Source organism: Cajanus cajan, chromosome 8, assembly GCF_000230855.2.
Source record: "Cajanus cajan strain Asha chromosome 8, NIPB_CcT2T_4, whole genome shotgun sequence".
Taxonomy (NCBI): Eukaryota; Viridiplantae; Streptophyta; class Magnoliopsida; order Fabales; family Fabaceae; genus Cajanus; species Cajanus cajan.
In genome coordinates this window covers 11,179,091-11,199,592 of record NC_138524.1, presented here as the reverse complement: position 1 = coordinate 11,199,592, position 20,502 = coordinate 11,179,091, and the positions used below count along the sequence as shown (strand labels likewise).

The window sequence follows — 20,502 nt, the reverse complement described above, 5'->3', positions numbered from 1 at the left end:
TATATAATTATGATATTTGAGAAATTAAAATTATTCAATTACGATACTTAAAAAATTAAAATTATATAATTATGATAATTGAAAAATTAAAATTACTTAATTCAAAATTAGGAAGTCAAAATTGAAAAATTATAATGCTAAAAGTATAAAAACGCAATGAAGCAAAAATGTATTACTAAAATTTTCAATCAAATTAAAAAATCAAGTAAATTAATTGCGTAATCTTTTGAAATCCTCCGCTAATACCTAACATGTTTTGGAACTTATATAGAAAGAGAATTTGGCAAGCTGTTTTGTCTAGATAATTTTTTTATTATTGAAATACAAAAGAAAGGTTAAGTCAAGTCAATTAAATCCGCACCATTGATTATCTGAATGTAGAAAATTGCAAACCTAATTATCTGAATGTAGCTGAAAATTGCAAACCTAATTATTTGACCACTACGTGATTTAGGGTTGGCGTAACCTAAATTGAGGTGCAAGGTTAATTATAAAAAAGATTTAATCATCCATACATTATTAGTGTAAATTTTTTTTACATCAGTAACTAATCATATCTTTTAAATTATTTTATTTTTTATATATTTTATTAAATGAACAACTGACATGTCACTGTTAAAAGATATGATTGACTGTCAGTATAAAAAAAATTTACACTGAAAGTGTATAGGTGATTAATCTATAAAAAAGGGTTGTCAACGGTGAGAAAACTGAAAAGATCAAAATGAACAAATAACTAGTTTAGGCTAAATAATGTTTGTGAAAAAACATTCTATCCAACGGCGCAAAAGTTTAATGGATATTGAAAGTGAAACTGGCTTTTACTATCTTATTGTTTTCTGGATTTTTGCTATTCAGACCCATTATTTACTAAGTACACCTTCATTTATTTATTTTTTTTATTTTTTATTTATTTTAAATTTTATTTTAAAAAATACATTTTTTAAAATATCTTTTCATCCCCCCCCCTTTTTTTAATAGTTTTTCTCTTGCGAGTTTAATAGTTATTTCGTCTTTTTCATAAATATTTTCATTTGGATAACCCTTTTTCTTATATTTTTTTTTAAAAGATTCATTTTCAATGACTGTGTTTTCTTCTCTGCTTTAACATATAAATAAGAACTTTAAAATAAAGTTGTGATGAGATGAATTAAATAATACCAAAAATTTAAGAATAACATATATCAGTTTCAGAAAGTAATTTTCAAAATCCAATAGGAAATTCAACAAAATCTAACATAGTAACGCATACGTTTTTCAAATGAAATTCAAGGAAATCACACACCACACATGTTGATTGAGAGGACAACGAAAGTAGATAAAAGTTTGATGCAAGGTATATATGTTGTTGTTCACAAAACAATGGGAGTAACACCTAACATTGGTAATTTTTTTATATTGTTTATAAAAACCTTACAATGTCAAATATCTTGAAACAAAACATAAAATATGTACACATTAAATGTACCTTGTAAGGTAGTACGATGTAGAAGAAAACCTACATTATCATGTAAGTTTTTTGAAAAAACACATCCATAAATTTTATAAAAATTATAGTATTACGTAATTAAGATGTAAAGAATAATGAATATTGAGGGTAAAAATGAATGTTTAAAATTAGGATTTAAGAATAAAAAATATGGGAGTGTAAAAATAGGACTTAAATTTTAATGCATAATAAGCATGGAGTGAAAAATAAAACCTATAAGTGTATTTAGAAATAAAAAATACAACAACCCAAAAAAAAGGTGTACTTAGAAAAATGTGGGGGTATAAATTGAAAAATTCTCGTTTTCGCATGCACTTCAACCCGTAACTATGCCAATAAACATTCTGCTGAATCAAAATTAATAGATTCTTTCTTGTTTTGGACCAACATGAGAATCAGGGTTAGTCGTTTCATAAGTCCATACTAAATTCAACAACTTTATTTTAATTCGCTTGAATATTTTCTTTGTACTAAACTTGAATCAAATTAATATGTTGATATTATTAATTAGATTTATTTTATGTGAAATATGTCCTGATTGGAGGTTAAATTTAATAACAAGATGTAATAATGAGATTATTTTTGAATGCTAAGTATATTGATTAAAAAATTAAAAATTAAAAATCATAATTTAACATTGCTAAAATATTTTTTTACTGTAGTTTCTAATAAAAACTTAAACGTAAACTATATGTGTATATATAGTTCATAAATTTTAGGAAGATTCTTATTAGACATGTATAAAAGAGAGGTTATGAAATTAGCTTTTTTTACTTTTGAGAATTTTATAAAAGAATGAATAAGGATGATAAAAGAGTAAATAAACTTACTATTTAAAGTAAAATTTGGAATATGGATAGAGAGAATTGCGACAAATTTTAGATACCATTATCAATGTATATTTAACAATTATTAGATAAAACCCACATAAAATAATTTGTTTTACAAATAGAACGATTTTCAAATTTACAACTGGTTCGAAAAATTGTGGACTAACACGTTTCTATTACATACTATGTTATACTTTGAATTTTTCTATTACTCTGGAGTGTCTTAGTTTTTTTAATTATTATTAGAGTATTTTTTATCAAATACGGAAATAATCTCTTTTAGAAAATTGACTGACACTAAATAAATGATAAATATTTCTTGTATATTACAAAACATAATATTTAGTAACTTAGTAGTCACAGCTTGAATACTTTGTCTCATTATAAAAAATTAATTTTATAAATAAATGTGTAAATGCACATGTATTTTCTAGTTCTAGTTACATAGTGCATATAAAAAAGAGTGCATGTACTTGAACGGGAAAAAAAATGTTTGAATCTAATGAGTAAGAAAAGGGAAAACAAAAACAAAATTAATGTTTATGTCAACTTCTTATATATTTTGTTGTCATTTCGACGATTTTATTTACTTTAATTCTTACTCTTATTCTTACTCTTATGTAATTTTATTTTCATTTGACAATAAAAATTTAACTATATTCTTTTCCCTCCTTTTTCTATTCTATATGTTTATAATTACAATTTATAATTATTAAGTAAATGAATAATTATAAACATATAAAACAGAAAAATAAAAAAAAGGATATGGTTAAATTTTTATTATCAACTGAAAATAGAAATTACATAAGAATAAGAATTAAAATAAATAAAACCATGGAAATGACAATAAAATATTAAATAATTGACATAAACAATTTTTTTGCTTTTGTTTTCTCCTTCCTTGCTCATTAGATTCAAGCATGTTTTTTTCAAGCATGTTTTTTTCGTAAATGCACTCTTTTTTATATGTGATATGCAACTAGAACGAGAAGATACATGTGCATTTACACATTTGTTTATAAAATTAATTTTTTTATAATGAGACAAAGTATTCGTGAGTAGTAAGTTACTAAATAATATGTTTTGTAATATAGGTTTTATTTCCTGCTTCTTAACATAATTGTGCATTACATATTTTGCATACTTGTGTCGTGTCGGTATATTACATAGGAATAGATATTGATACGTAAAATGGGGATTGCATGTCTTGAAAAGGAAATAATAATTCATACAAGAAGGGAGAGAGAAAAGACAGTCACAGAGAATGCTTCAAGTTCAACAACACAAGGATTCCACGCTCCACTCTGCATCAAACTTTGGTAGCCATAACGTTAGCAATGAGAAGTGTCCATATGAATGGCACCAAAATATTGTGTCTTGACGACACATACATAAATGTTCTCATACGATCAGTTACAATATATATTCCACATGTTTCAGTGCCTAAATTATTTCTTGATTTATAAAAATAACTGTTTAAAGAATAATCGAATGAAAAATGTGGTGTTTATATAAATCAAATACATGCCAAAAGGCATTATATGTAGAAGGTAAAAAAAATATTTACAAAAAAAAATACCATTTGAATAAAAACTACTTAATTTAGATATTGTTGAATAAGTATTTATAAAGTAACTACTCATTAGCAAAAGTACATTATTTGCAACTGTTATTATCCAAACATAGTCAGTTGTTTTCTGTGTTTTTTCTTAAGTTGTTCTATCATAAACTCTTACGCTAGAGTTTAATGCATAAGAATAAGATAAGTTCCAATAAATTGTAAATAAATTGTTCCAAGGGATTACAAAAGACAAAAAAAGAAAAATTAAAAAGAAGCTATAGAAAGAAAGAGAATGAGAAAGAGGACACAACCTGCATAAGAATGCAAAGAGAAGAAGCATGTTTGTCTGATAAGAAGAGTTCACTTGAGGGGTGTGAAGAGAAGTGACTCGTGATATTGGCACGGCTCAATCAAAAAACAGGACCCAAAAACATTTTGAGCATTGCTTTCTTATTGAATCGGACCAATATCCCGTTGAACCGGTCCCCTCTACCCCTCACTGCCACCATGTTTCCCTTATACTTCTCTACCACACACATCTGCTGCAAAAACAACAACAAAATTAAAGTATCAAAAAAATCAAACCACAATAACAATTGATTACAAAAATTCAAAAGGGGCCCTATATGTTTCTCATTTGGGGGTTGAAAAGTTCTAATAATAACAACAACAATGTAACATAACATTCATATAAATTAATAACCCTTGGTTTAAATGACATTGAAGATAACCAGGAAGGGACTGACAGTGATCTATGAATGAAAAAGAAAAACGCTATTGGGGTGCCAATGTTGTTCATGTAGAGAGAGAGAGACAGACAGAAATTAAGATAGACTATCAACATAGTGTGAACTGTGAAGTGTGAAGTCTCAAGTTTTAAAGAAGGTAGTGCCCAGCATGAGAGCACAAAATATGGCTAGCTAGTGGTGGTGGCATTGAATGAGTTGCATTAAATTCTCACCACATTGGCACTGAGGAAGGTTTGAATATTAATTTAAGGAGGTACATGAACCGTGAAAAGGGTGAGAAGAGACAAATGTGTGGATTTAAATGTGTGCATTTATGGATTGTGGTGTGGAGACAGAGAGAGGGATGTTGGCTCATTTCAATTGCATTTATGAATCAAACAGTGAAAAGAACCTTTGCTTTGTGGCTTTAGTTTAGTTTAGCCTTGTGTTGGTACTCAGCCATTATCATTCCAAGCCTCTCATGAGGCACTTCGTAGGTTCAGTGATTCCCTCTACCAATGAATGAATGCAGCATCATCATATCATATGGTTTTCTCATCACATGGCGGTTAGTTGCCTCCGATTCATTGCTACAAATATGTGCAAAATGATGATTAAGAACTGGGCATGTGAACTAGGTGTGCCAAAAATAGCTAAGCAATATATGGTCTTTTTGGTTTAGGGTTTCCTTCGGTAACGTCTTGTTACTTTTAAATGGGTAAATATTGTTGACCTAATCAATTGATGGAATGAACTCTCACGTCAATTAGTTAAATTCATAACTTATTTTCTAAGATAATGTCATACTTTACATAATAATTATTAATTATTAAATCTATTATGTCACTCACTATCAAATTATTCATAAATATTGAATTTTATAAATTTTTAATCCTTAAGAAGTGTATGTTGAAAGTTTGACACCGACTAAAGATAAAATTATAAAATATATAAGATTGAATTACACTATACAAGTCACTTTTTTAAAATGTTATAAAGTCAGATGATTATGTAAATAAAACATATAAGCAAGACTCAATATTATATAAATATGAAATAATTCATAAAATCATTTTGTAGCTAGTTTCTCAGCTTAGATCAACAATTATGGGGTCAACATCAATGGAATTTACACACAAGTCTTACATAAAAAATAAAATATCATTAATGAAAATTAATGAATTTATTCTAATGTAATAACTAGTATCATCATAGAGGAAAATTGTACTAAAAATATTGGTGGGCACTGCCAAAGGGTTGAATGTGTAAGATTTTAGTTTGATGGGTGAATTATGAAGGAAAAAGATGCATTAACAGGGTACTTGAAATGGCAAAGTAGATAGTATTAAAAAGGTTTGCAGGTTGGGTTAGGGTGGAGAAACAGCAAGACCTTCATACATTAATTTTGATCCACTCTTGGTACATGGGCCGTACGTGTGGCACATTGAGACAAACATGGACTTCAATATGCTGAGGTTCTTTAACAGACTCTACACTGTTGCTTAGGCCTGCCCTCTGAAGTCTGAACTCAAATTTATTAAACTATGCTGTCTTTTATTAACCTAGAAAAAAAATTGTATTCTTTTTTTTAAGAGAGTCGTATGAGATTAATTCAACTCGACTTTCACTTAACAAATGAATTGGATTGGATTTTTTTTTTATTATAGTTAAATATTTGAATCTAATCCAATTATGAGTTTACCTGTCAACTAATTAAAAGAATTTGTTAAACAATTTTTTAACTTATTTATTCTAAAAAATTCTTAAATTTTAAGATCAAACATAATTAAAAAAAATGTAAAAACTAGTAATGATTTAAATACTTAATAAAATATGTATTAAATAAGTTCATCAATAATAATAAAATAAGTCAATGATAGAATCATAAATAAAACATTATAAACACATAACAATGCAAATCAAGTTTAAGAATAAAAAAATAGACCGACAAGTCTATCTAATAAACAAACTTATTAACCCTCAACCCAAACTGTCATTTAATTTAGTTATGCGCTTTGGGAGGTTGAAATATACAATTTTTTTTTTATATAAAAAATGATAGATGTGTATTAACATCACTATGACAAGGTTCCTAATTCAAAACATTTGAATAGGTTATATGGTTTAATTGGTTAGATTATGCATGTTTTTGACACCAGTCATTTTGTAAAAATTTTATTCACTCCAAAATCCGAATAAATTAAAAAAAAATACTATATTTGTTTACTTAGTAAAAGGAGTGTTCACAAATATAGATATTTTGTAATTTTAAGTTAACCCAAATTGATTCAATTATTTTTGTTTAATTTTTTTAATGTTTGGATCAAATCTAATTTAACTCACTAAAAATTTTCCATGTACAAGTTAGATAAAGGGTTTTGATTTTTTAACTTGAAAACCTAACTTTTACTCATGACTTATTATTAAATTTAATATATATATATATATATAGAGTTAATCATTTATGTATTGTTAGTGTAAAATTTTTTACACTGATAACCAATCATATCTTTTAAAATTATTTATTTTATTATTATTTCATTAAATAAGCAACTGACATGGTACTATTAAAAGATATGATTGGTTGCCCGTGTAAAAAAACTTTACACTGACAGTGTATAAGTGATTAATTCATATATATATATATATATATATATATATATATATATATATATATTAAACTTAAGAAATATAAAGGAATCTTAGACCTTAATAACTTCCTTTTATAGTTGTTACACTGTTTGTTGGTCACTAATTTAGTTTTTTCCATCAACTAATTTATACCATAATTAATTTGATTATGTCTGATAATTGAGCTAATGACTTTTTTTTTTTTTTTTTTCTCAAAACATGATTGCAAGAGCTACCATATAAGATTTATATGTGAACTTATTGTGTTTAGCCTCTGTACATGTATTTCTTTTTAATAGCTTAATTTTCAAGCTCATTAAGATCTAAGTCACTCATAAAATACTTAAATTTGTTACTTCTAATTTCTATCCTTTCATTTTATGACTTATCTAAATCTGAAATAAAGATTACATGGTTTGCATTTTTTTTTCCTGATTGTTCACTTTTTTTATTATGTTAAATAAGTGAGAAAAAAAATGAATTTGGTAAATGTACAGAGTCGTCAAGTAATAAATAATTCTTTGTGTTAGCACTGTGCATTAGCCAAAGTACTTATTACTAATTACATGTAATTAAATGAAATAATTGCAAATTAAATGAGAATTGAATGAGATAAATTCAAAGTGAAATTTTTAAATAAGAAAAAGAGCGAGTAATTAAATTAGGTTGAAAATTCAATTTATGGAAGACTTCCATATTTTGAGTTTCACCCTTTGAAAATAAATAAATTTATTTGATTAACTTTGTATTCTTAAGGATTTCAATTGAAGGCAAATTAATCTAAAACATCGAATGTTCTATCTCTAAATATAAAAATGTATCTAATTAAATTAATTCCACATTCTCATGGCGACTACTATGTCCAATTAGACCATTTATACTTTATGTTTAATTTATTTTATCCTCTTAAGATAATTAATTTTACGATCATGAATAAAAATTCATGTTATTTTCTATGATTCTAGAATTTTAGATTAATCTTTGAGTTCATATCCAAATCCCTAAAATACAATTAAATGTTAACCAATTTATTCAATACAAACAAATCAATAGAAAAAATATTTAAAAAGGACAAGAATTACACACATATTACATAAAATAATATATTCGAAGTTCATAGGGTAAAGCCCAATCTTATAAATAAAGATAATTATTCATAGTCAATCATGGGAACAAAATAAAAACTAGAAAAGAGAAATATTATATCTAAAAAGTAGAAGCGAAGAAGATGATCTGAACTTTGACTCTCTCCAAATTACCGTCTTTCCTAATCTAATCCTAAAGTGCCTCAACATTACCAAAAGTAACTATTTAAAACCTAAAATGTTTTTTTTTTTTTTTTTATCAAAGCCCAACAAAAAAAGAAAAGAAAAGAAAATATAATAAAATCTATTTTGCACCACCAAGTTGTGGTGGTCACCATCGCAAGGTGGTAAATTTTGCTCCATTATACGTGTTCTAAGAAATTTACCAGCAAGTTGTAGTGGTTACCAATAAATGGTGGTTGGTTTGGCATTATGATGTGCCCTTGAAGGAATTCACCGTTAGGTTGTGGTGACTGCCACCAAATGGTGTGGTGGTGAAGGATATATATATATATATATATAATTAATCAAAACTTATTTATTTCACGAAAACTAACTCATGAAATTTTAACCTCGTGACAAACCACTACAATGTGGTAGTAAATATATATATATTAATTGTTTTTCATCTTCCAAAATTTAAAAATACTTTTTCTAGTTTGCGATCATTTTTAATTCTTGTTTGTTTAATAAAAGGTTAACTATTATGTATGTGTGAAAAAAATTAGTTCTAATTTTACATTGTTTTTTATTTTTTAAGTTAACTATTTTTTTTATTATTGAGAAATGTTAGTAATTCATTACTATCTAACACACTTCTCTAAATTGATTGAAAATTATTGAAAAAAATACAAATTTTGATGGATCCCACATCCTATCCTATTTAATAATTGTCTCTCTTGAATTTGTAATTTTCAATTAATTAATGCATGTTAGAAAAAATGTGTTATTATCACTCCTCTTTTTTATTTGTTTTGTCCTGTTACTGGTATCTCTTGCTTTTAGGGTTAAAGATTAACTTCACTTAATATTTTAACTATCGATAATTTGAAAGATTTTCTTACACAACAATATTGAACATGAGATTTCTACTTAATAGATGGTTCTCTCAAAGTGTGAGTGCAAGATGTTTAATCACTACACCAATTCATCATATTAACTACTTTTTTATTTATTTATTAAAGATAGAAAATATTTATTATTATTTTGGTATTTTCACAGATTATTTTATTTTAATTAATTAATTAATTAATTTTGTTGAAATTTATTAGTCGATTTGAAGTTTTGAATAAATGACTAAATGTAAATTAGCATGGTTAAAATTAAATTTGATTTTAATTAAATTTATATCAAAGATGAAAAAAGAAATTATAATTTGTTCTAATATATTTATGCAAAACGAACGGAAAGATTTTTCTCTCTCTCTTTTCTTTCATAGCAAAGATTATATGGACACGACAAAAATCGAATTTAGTTTCTCCCACTTTTACTCTAATCCCTTTCCTCAAAGATTTTCCTTATTAATGCTGAGTGTTTATTAACAAATATAATTATTTGAGTATTAATTGTAAATATAAAAGAAGATTGGATTTGAAAAAGCAAAATCAAAATACGTGAATGAATTTTATTATCCCATTAACTTTGAATGGGAGTTATTTTGTAATGACCTTCATCTGAAATATCCTTTATATCTCAAAAACATGTTTTGATTGCATTACGAAAATATTCCAAATATGACTTGAAATTTAAATTACGAATTTGTCTTCTCCATAGGCATTAAATTTTATATTATTTAAATTATTTTAATTTATAAATTAATTTTTTTTAGAATAATATTTCAATTATATTTAACAATTATAAATTTCATTACATTTAGCAATTAAAAATGCGGTAACAAAATATATCACACTATAATAAAAGTAAGAAAATGTGTAATAGTTAGTTTTATTGCTAATTTATTAAAAAAAATTAAAAATAAAATAAAATTGGAATCTATGTAATAAAATTAACTATTTAAAACTCATCATTAATCTTGAACAGACAGGAATCATGGTTTGTGATTAATGCTGATGGCTTTTCATATTTCATAATTATTTTTGATAGCTTATTTGATTTGATTTATTATACTATTAATAAAAAAATCAAATAAAAAATTATTATGATCCATAACCAAATCAAGTATTTACGTATATATATGCAAGTCATGTTATTATAACACCTGTGTAATTGAGTCACACATATTTCAAACTTTGAAAAGTTATTATGAATTCATTACCGTATTATCTAAATATGTGAAGGAATTTATAAACGATAAAATAAATATTATGTTTGGATATATGAATTTAAATAAATAGATATATTTTAGTGTATAAATTATATTTAAAATTTATGATAAAATTTTTGCATTATAATAAAAAGATTATTTTATTTATTGATGATTTATTTTTAAAATATTAAAATTTAAATTATAAATAATTATGATAAATAAAAAATTGAATTTAATATGAAGTTAAAAAAAGTTTTAAAAAATTTATCGTCAAAATAAATTTATTAAAAATATTTTTGTAGAAGATAGTGGTATTTTATATATAAGAGTTGATTTTATTCTTAAAATTATTTCTTCATAAATTATTATTTAAAAAAAAACCATGTTACAAACAACTCACATTCCCACAGGTTTCAAATACCGTCACATTTTACTCTTGTTTTGATTTTTAATATGGGATATGCTAAGGCACCATTCAACCATCATATGTTCCGACACAAGAGCAACTTGCCGACATTCTTACAAAAGCCTTGGGACGACATCAATTTCAGACTCTGCTTAACAAGCTGGGCATTTGTAATCCTCATGCTCCACCTTGGAGGGTAATATGGGATATGTTATACGGGTTATGCTCTCATGCATAATTCTTGAGATTATTTCCTTAATTAGAATATTTAATTTGACGTATATTTTGTCCGTTTTGATTCTCCTTTATTGCAGAATAATACCAAATCATATTAAGGATTTGAGAAAGATAATTTAGCCTGTATACTTGTATATAATTACCTATTAATCAGTAGAATGGGAGACAATTCTTTTCCATAACTTTATTAATTTTTATAAATGAAAAGACACATTTTTCAAATAACTTTTCGTTTTTCTTTTTACTTACTTTAAAAAAAAACGAAATACTTTTTTCACTAGTAATAATAACGTTGATTAAAATAACTGTCTTGAATGTAAATGTTTTTAAGGACTATTTTCAACGAGAATATTCTATTCTTAGTTGATTTTATTTATTTCCCATTTCTTTCAATTTTCTTTTCATTTTTAGTAATGAGTTTAATTTTAATAATTTTAATTTTTAATAAATTTTTTAGAATTTTTTTATTAGAATATATAAGTTATTTATTATAAATCTAAAATATATTTTATATGTTAAAAATATTTTCTTATTAAAATTTTAAACATAATATAATTTAAATATTTAATAATATTTTTATTATAAATTATAATTGGCAGGAGAAAAAAACACTTTGTACTTCTATATATTTATTTTTGTAGGATTTAAAAAAAAATAACTATGAGAAAATCAAAGATTTTAAAGTAAATAATCGTATCGGATTTTTTTTTTATGGCGGATGATGAGTAGTATAAATCTAGAAGTAAAATGTCTAGTTAAAAACTGAAAATCAATAAGTGAATGCTAAACTATGTCTCCTTTTATAAATATATACTAGTAATAAGAAAAAGAGACAATTCGTGTCTCTTAATTTTTTTAAAAGTTAAAAAATTAAAGAAAAATATTTTTAAAGTAATTATGAGTGATTATTCATAAAATATGAGATTTTTTTTTTCTTAAATGTATGATGATCCACTTAAAAATTGAGATAAAAAATAATTACATCATCCCATATCTCTTTTATTAAAATTTAATGTATAATATAAATAATTTAGTGAATTAAATCTACTAAAATGGATCACTCATTTTTTTTCTTCTCTATGTCTCTCTATTACCTTGAAATTTTCTTTACTTTTCAATTGTTTCATTCTCTTATGAATACTATTCTCTTGTACATCACTCTACTTTATTTCTCATATTTTTTATATCAAACAAATAATTTTTTTATCTAATAAATAGTAAATAGTAAATAAAAATCAAAATAAATATATATTTTAAAAAATTTAAATATTATCTCACTGCATCATATTATATATATATATATATATATATATATATATATATATATATAATTCTCTTATCTTTAGGTATATAACATTTTCATATTTATTTTAATATATTTTTAGAAAAAGATTTTCAATAATTAAAAATAATTTTGTATCTCAAAATAAATCATTCAATATAAATCTAAAATATAATTTATATATTCATAATTACTTCTTTATTGTAATTAAAAAATTATAATAGAACATATATAATAAAAATAATTATTTATTATAAATGAAGTTATATAAAATAAATAATTATCTTATACATTACGCACACTAAAATGCTAATTAATAAAAATTTTCAAAAAAGTTAAATTTAAAATTAATAATACAAGAAAAATATTTAGATCCATTTTTTTAAATAAAAAATTAAAATTAACCTAATGATAAGAAATTAAAATAAAATACAAATAATCTTAAGTTAAAATCATGTTATTATCATTATAATAACCATGTTACTATCATTATAAATATATATAAAAAAAAAATAAGAAATATAAATCCTTTCCCACTAAATCAACCCTATAAAAATAAGAATCAACTCTCCATAAATAAAATAGTACCTCGTGTTGTAACTCCATCCCGGTTAAAATTTAAATCCAAAATTGATACTATTAGATAAACCAAATCTTTGTAAAAATAAGAATCATAAAGCTAGAAAAATCATTTTATTTCGAAAATATTTTAAAATTTATTAATTTTTTGTTTGTTTATTAAATCTAATAGTGTAACAAGTTAGAAGGGTTAAGAAACGGTGTCGTTGAGCATAGACATTGACACAGAAATGGATATATAAGAGGTTTTCCTTTCCTTAATTGCTTTGCTTACAGGGAATTTCTTCGTTTCTTCTTCTTTCATCTCAAAAACACAATTTCTCTATCTTCTTTACTCTTCTCTCTCTTACGGTAAGCATCATCGTTTCCCATTGCAATTCTATTCCTGTTCCTCCCTTTTTGCCCTGTGTTCTTTTCGTTCATCAACTGATCGCTACCTTTCTACCAAACCCTAATTTCGTAATTTTTGTTTTCACATTTTAACCTATGTTCTATGCTGCAGAATTATTGCCATGGCTAAGAGCTCATTCAAAATGGAACACCCACTTGGTTCGTTCTCTCTTTAGTTTTTTATTGACTTTTTCTCAGAATTTCCTCATATGCTTGAGTGCATTTTTAATTCGGAATTAAAGTTGATGCTCGGGATTCACGGGTAGTACTCGAAGCCATGTGAATTTTCATACCTCTGATTTGTAATTTTCCATTTGGGGTTTGATTAGGGGTGTAAAATTTGTATTTTGGAGTCTCATTACGTGTACTCTACAGGAAATGTAACTTTTTACTCAAATTTTTTTTTTTTGCTTTTTTATTTTATTTAGCTTAGTGAAAAAAATGGTCTATGTTATATCACTTAAATATGCACTTTTTTTTTGTCTTTGTCAGTTCAGACTTCAGATGTGTGTTTTGTTTTTGGTTTCTGTATGATATGATATGTTACTTTACTTCCTATGAATTGGATTTGTTGTTATTAATGACTCATGCCTTTTTTTTTTTTCTTTCTCTTTACATTCACGGGCGATCGGATTTTTTTTTGTCTTGGTAAAGAAAAAACAGTGTCAACTAAACATCATTATTGAGTGTGTAAATTTGCATTTGTTTTACTCGTTAGGTGATTTAGGTCCAACATATGTTTTCTAATATGTGCAAACTTTTTGTGCCAGAAAGGAGGCAGGCCGAAGCATCTCGCATAAGGGAGAAGTATCCTGATAGAATTCCAGTAAGACTTGATTTTTGATGTTTGCATATGTCATTATAATATCATTTTTCTTTTTTGCTGAGTAATTTGGTTGATGGTTTAATGTAGGTAATTGTTGAAAGGGCAGAGAAGAGTGATGTTCCTGAAATTGATAAGAAAAAGTTAGTTTCTTCTATTCTTTGGATAGTGCAATTGTAAACATTGGCACAGTTTATTCTGATTATCTTTATCAAGTGTTATACTGTTATTGCCTTTTGAATTTCTTATAGCTTTTACTCTAAAATTTGTGAAGTGTACACTGTAACAGTTACTTTTATTTTGTTTGGGGTTTGTCAAAAAATCTGTCAACTTTGGGCTCTTCCTTGTATATGTCTGTGTCATCAAAATGTTTCAGAGGTAGCAAACTAACTATACCTTGCTTTCAACATGGTAAGCAAAAGTAGAAACCTCATGTTGTGCACTTTCTTAATAATATTTTTATAGGATCAAATAGGAAAATAGTAAAGAATATTAAAACAGTATTGATCTGAATTTTAAAAAATAAGGAACAGTGCTCTTCTGAATTATATTAATAGATGCTTTGTATGAGACCATTGATGTAAAAAACTCGAATAAATTTCAATTTTGGAAGGTGTAATAACAGTCTAGTTTTATTGTACAGTGAAGTGGGCTTTTTAGCCGAGGCTTAGGTGTTAATACTTGAAAGTCTAAAAGTGTTGAGACTTGAGACTTGAGATCTGCTGTCAAAAAATTATGTGCATCTGCATTATGTATTGGTATGGATTGAAGCTATGTATACTTTTAATATTGAAATCTACATTGGCCTTTTGGCTTAGTCGTAGTCTTATAAACTATAGGGGGTTTGGATGATTATTGACTCTCACTTGCATCATCTCATCCTCCAAATTTAAAGAAAAAAAATGGTTGTGAAAAAGTGCATTTCAAAACTTGGAAGAATAAGCAACTATCTGGAAGGTTTAACTGTAATATGAGATGCTTCAAATTCTTATTGTATCGAGAACATTGACAATCATCTGAATGACTTGATACATATAATATAATCTTTCATCTCTTTTATTTCCTCTTTATTTAATGTGACAGTATATATATATATATATATATATTATTATTATTATTATTATTATTTTTTTGGATGAATGTAGGTATCTTGTTCCTGCTGATTTGACTGTTGGGCAGTTTGTGTATGTGGTGCGGAAGAGAATCAAGCTGAGTCCCGAGAAGGCCATCTTCATTTTTGTAAAGAACATCTTACCACCAACGGGTAACAAATATGGATTTTGTGGGCGTGTATGTGGAATGTTTGTTATATATGATGATTGTTCTTATGGTTAATTTGGTGAATTTTCTATTTATGCAGCGGCAATGATGTCTGCAATTTATGAGGAAAACAAGGATGAAGATGGATTCCTATATATGACTTACAGTGGAGAAAACACATTTGGGAATGTGTTCTGAAATAAAACATGACAGCCAATCAACTGAATAGAACTCCATAAAAAATGACACGTGAAGAACTTAGCTTAATTGTAAATTCTCTGGATTGATGCTTTTATTGTAAAGTTTATTATGTCCATGGGAACTTATTTGAAAATTGTCGTATTTCCTCAGTTCAAAATTGCAAAAGTTTAAGGGTATACTCGTTCAATGTTCACATCGTTAATCTCTGACCTTTATTTATGAATGATGTCATGCAATTATTATTTTTTGTCTTTTTAAACGAGTCAAATCTCCTGCGTTCAAATTTAACTAAATGGAAGAGAAACAAAAGGGCTAGAGAGCAAGCATTGTAGGTCATTTATTTTTCACAATGGTGATAATGTTGTATAAATTACTCAAGTTGCATCTTCGTTTAATTGCTATGGGCATAGGTCTTTTGAGATAGCACTGAACTACTGATATTTGGGTAAAATGGCAAATTGCAAGCCTAGCAGTTTTAGGCCTTTGGTTTATTAAAAGGTGAGCAAATAATGTTATTTCAGATTTCTTTTAATTCGTAGCTCTGTACACATTTTCTTCTTTCTCTTTCTATAAAACAATTGCCTTCTACTATTCGACGCTTCCAAACTTGATGAATGTACTTGTAGTTTTATTAGTACTTTTTTTTGTTACAGTTTTATTAGTAGTTTAGCAAGTGCAAATGCATAGAATAAAATCTTAAACAGTTAAACTGATTGAACTGTGATAAGCTTCTTTTATTAGGCCAAAACTAATATAGGTGAACATAATGTAATATAACGTAAATTATAATAATTAAAACGAAAAAGTAATAACTAAATGAATTGTGATAAACTTCTTATAGGTGAACATAATGTGATTTAATATAATGTAAATGTAAATTTTAATAATTGAAGTGAAAATGTAAAAACTAACGAAACTGAATACAAAACAAACTGGAAATAGAAAAATAAAAATAATTATGATATTGAACTGCAATTCAAATTTAATTTTGAAAACGCATCTCACGCACAATTCTATTTGAAGAATTATTATACCAAAAGTCACACTTATATTGGCAGATATACGTGATCGAAAAAATATTCGTGGAATTACCATACGATCCCCCCCCCCCCCAAAAAAAAAAAAAAGATACCATACTCCTAGTATTTAAATATCATCTTACTATTCTAATATATTTTTGTAAGTTTATTAATTAATGTTTAGTTTTTTTTTATCATATGTTCTTTTTAATTATATATCTTTTGCATTTTAAATTGAAAATTAAGTTTTAATAAAAAAAAAGGCAAATCTTCTTTGATCGTTTACATTGAATTCGTTTTTATTTTATTTATTGTATATTTTAAGGTTAATTTTTTACTCCCCCTCAAAAAAAATAAAAAATAAATAAAGAAGCCAAAAACTAACCCAATTCATATATCTTTTGAATGGATTGAAATTGATTTAGAATTTAAAGCAAAGCAATTAATTGACAACAAGAAATATTAATTTTGATAATATTTAAAAACTAATTCAATTCAATATTCAAATACTTGAACCACTAGAATTGACATACTAACAGATTGTGGCAATATGCATGATAATATGCGTCCAGGTTTGAAGCTTGTAACCGTCATTGTAACTTTTATAAATAAAAAAAAAATTCAAATACTTTTACTAATTTAACCTATCATGGTTGATCACTAAGGTTAGCCTAGTAATTGGGTAAGGAGAGATTATGATAGTTAGAAGTATTCAATCCTAGTAACGACCATCTTTGTAATCTTTCTTATCTTTAAAAAAAAAAAAAAAAAAAACCTATCATGGTTATGTTAATTTGAATTGGGTGATAAGTTATTTTTAAAATTTTGAACAAATTCTATTTAAACGAATGTTGTTTTAGATTTTTAAAAATAAAATAACATAGTAGGGTTGGAATCAAACGAAACTGAATGAAAATCAAAACATAGATTGGTTTAGGTGAAATAAAAATCATTAAGCTGATCCAGACATGCACTCTGTTTATTTGAATTAAATTAAATTAAAAAGAAATCTGAAGTTCAAATTGATTGACATAAAGTTTGTTCAGGTGAAATAAAAATCAACCTATCTAACCCGATTTAGTGTGCCTTTTAGTTTCCAGTTGTTTCAGTGCAAATATAGGTTGTGCAAAAAGTAAAATAATGTAAAATTCATTTATCATAATGTGTGTCTAAATTAATTATAATTACATAATATTTTACACAATAACGTTTGTAAAACATAACCCTGCATTCCCACAAACGGTTTAAGACTCTGAAATTTGTTCATTGAGCAGTCATAGAACAACGATATATAAGTTCAACATCCAACATTTTTCTCTATAAACAAGTGAAAAATAAAAAGAAGCAGCTAATCTGGACTGTTGCACTAGAAACTCCAAAGAAAGCAAAGCAAAGCAAATAATTAAGAAACAAAGAAAAGACTTTACTGGAGCATCATGTATTATTTACCAAAGCTATGAAAATGAAACTGTCCAAGGAGCAGGGAGTGAGTTCACTTTGAAGTCCTTTTCTGGTACTGATTCTTGAACCATTTGAGGCCAGCAGAGGTGCCACTCTTCACCTTCTGGGCACCCACCACAGCAGCTGTTTTGGCCTTGTCAGCTCCAACAATTGCTGCTGCTTTGGCCTTGTCCACACCAGCTGATGCCACCGCCTTTGCCTTGCTGCTTCCACCACTCTTCTTCAGCTTCTCATTTTCATCATAGTGATCACTGCCAAATGCTTCACTTCCCCATTGATCTGACCAATTTGGTGCCTTACTCCCCATGATCTACTCTTCTAACCTTCAACAAATTCCAATTCATTATTCATTCTAATCAACACAAGTTAACCCTATAGCAGAAAAGAATTTGGATAATCTACACAAAGTCTTAAAGTTCAAATCATGTTATCTTCATCGTACACAAAAAATTCTGATCGTGCGACTAGAGATTTTTTATCTGATCCATAATAATTACAATAATGACATCGAGATTCAAATCTAAAATACTATGTATATTACTTCAACTCTTACTCCTAGGCCTTGAGACTAAGTCACCACATAATATTCTTTTGATTCATAGGCACAACAGCATAATATAATGTCAAATTGAAATAATAAATTGGGGCAAACATAAAAATACAAAAAATGGGGCAAAAACAATTGCATCTAATCCAAGTCTCACGAGGTCAAATTAACAGCAAGTAAACGCGTTTGGGTCGATTGTGACAGATAATCAGTTCGATTATTCAACGCTTCAGGCGTGAAAATAAAATTTATCGTGGCAAATGGCAATGGGAAGATTGAAACAACATGCATATGAATTTTTCCATTGGCGCGAGATCTGTTAACGAATTAAAAGCAAAGTTGATTGTTTTGCCTTTGCCCATGAGTAACAGATGAATCAAGGTACGAATCGAGAAGGGAAAAGACAGCGAGAAGGTTTCTTGGTGAGGAAGAATGGTTAATGAATTGAAGGAGAAAAAGTTAAAAATTTTTGTGCATGTACATGAAGATAGAGAGAGAGAGAGAGAGAGAGAGAGTACCTTTGGTTGGTGAAAAGGGAGAGATGCGAATTGATTTAGAGAGAAGAGAATGGAAGAGCGGTGGTAGGGTCGAATCTCGAATGGTATCAACCCTTTATCTTAGATGAAGTCACCTATAAGATTATCATTTCAAACCCTTTTTTTTATACTAACTTTCTTTCTTTCTTTCTTTTTTACTTTTACTTTTACTGCCTGTTACATTTCTTCTCTTATCTGCACTCAAACCTGTTGACTTTTTACTTCTTTTACTTTTTCTTTTTTAACATTAGGCCAGATTGCTTAAAATTATAAAAAGTCATATTTTTAAGATGATAAAAATTCCTTTTTTTTTAAATAGAAAATTATTTAAATAAAAAAAAGTTTAGATAAACATGTATAAAAGTAAAAATAAAAAATACTTATTTTATTTTAAAAAGTGATTTTATAACCTCAAGCGTGTGGTTCAGTGGTAGGGATTGATCCACGATTAAGCAATGTCAGGAATTCAAATCCTGCCTTGTGTATGCCACCTATCAGCGGTGGATACTCCAGGAATAAACAAAGAAAAAAGTGATTTTATAAATTAAATAAACTAGCTCATTATTAATTACTATAAAAAAAAAGGCCATTCGTCCCTCTATAATTTTTTTAAAAAAGATTAAAAAAGGATAAAATGATGTTAAATAAAGATAGAGATTAAAAGTAGTTACAATTATTGAGAGAGTAAATATTTTTAAAAAAGTAAGAAATTAAAGAATATATCTTATTTATATATAAATTAATGAAATTGAAATATTTCTTGTTAAAAAATAATATAAAATAAAAAATAAAAGTAATAGAAGTTACAATATGTGAGTTAGGTGAGATAATGTATGATTAGAAAAAGAAAAAGAAATAATTTTAAACAAAAGTAGTTAGAAAACAAGATAGTAATTATTATTGATAATGTGAATGATAAATAAATTTTTATATACATTTTTTTTATATTTTACTTTTAAAAAATATGATGGTGAAAAAAATTAATGAATAATAAAAAAATATAAATATCTAAAAAAATGTGAAAATCAAATAGAAATATTTTCTTTATAAATAATATAGATATAGATTTACTGTTATCATACAAATTAAATAAAATTTACTTATCGATGAAGTTACTAAATATTTTATATTTTAAAAAATATTAATAATTTCTTTTACAAAAATTTAATTT

The 20,502-nt window shown here is 26.1% G+C and overlaps 2 protein-coding genes across 3 annotated transcripts; one reads left to right on the top strand and one right to left on the bottom strand.

Annotated features, from left to right (window-relative positions):
• Positions 1 to 13,294: 13,294 nt before the first annotated feature.
• On the top strand, positions 13,295 to 15,961 carry LOC109814234 (autophagy-related protein 8C-like). Its single transcript, XM_020378602.3, has 6 exons — positions 13,295 to 13,445; positions 13,597 to 13,643; positions 14,255 to 14,310; positions 14,398 to 14,450; positions 15,453 to 15,571; positions 15,668 to 15,961. The coding sequence occupies exons 2-6, from the start codon at positions 13,607 to 13,609 to the stop codon at positions 15,763 to 15,765; spliced, it is 363 nt and encodes a 120-aa protein (XP_020234191.1). The 5' UTR covers positions 13,295 to 13,445; positions 13,597 to 13,606; the 3' UTR covers positions 15,766 to 15,961.
• Positions 15,962 to 17,908: 1,947 nt separating this feature from the next.
• On the bottom strand, positions 17,909 to 19,451 carry LOC109814249 (uncharacterized). Of its 2 annotated transcripts, none has more exons than XM_083062076.1 (2): positions 19,314 to 19,451; positions 17,909 to 18,571 (listed from the first exon to the last, which is right to left on the bottom strand). In XM_083062076.1, exon 2 carries the CDS (start codon positions 18,553 to 18,555, stop codon positions 18,280 to 18,282), a length of 276 nt encoding a protein of 91 aa, XP_082918202.1. In that variant the 5' UTR covers positions 18,556 to 18,571; positions 19,314 to 19,451; the 3' UTR covers positions 17,909 to 18,279. The 2 variants fall into 2 exon arrangements, with proteins under 2 accessions (XP_082918202.1, XP_082918203.1); XM_083062077.1 differs by having other exon boundaries at positions 17,909 to 18,566; positions 19,314 to 19,436.
• Positions 19,452 to 20,502: the final 1,051 nt, after the last annotated feature.

What these genes read in the sequence shown, in the direction of transcription:
- LOC109814234 (XM_020378602.3), top strand. Translation starts at nt 13,607, where the DNA reads ATGGCTAAGAGCTCATTCAAAATGGAACACCCACTTG. An exon ending in CCTGAAATTGATAAGAAAAA is followed by an intron (nt 14,451 to 15,452) that starts GTTAGTTTCTTC and finishes GGATGAATGTAG; the next exon opens with GTATCTTGTTCCTGCTGATT. An exon ending in GAACATCTTACCACCAACGG is followed by an intron (nt 15,572 to 15,667) that starts GTAACAAATATG and finishes CTATTTATGCAG; the next exon opens with CGGCAATGATGTCTGCAATT.
- LOC109814249 (XM_083062076.1), bottom strand. Translation starts at nt 18,555, where the DNA reads ATGGGGAGTAAGGCACCAAATTGGTCAGATCAATGGGGAAGTGAAGCA.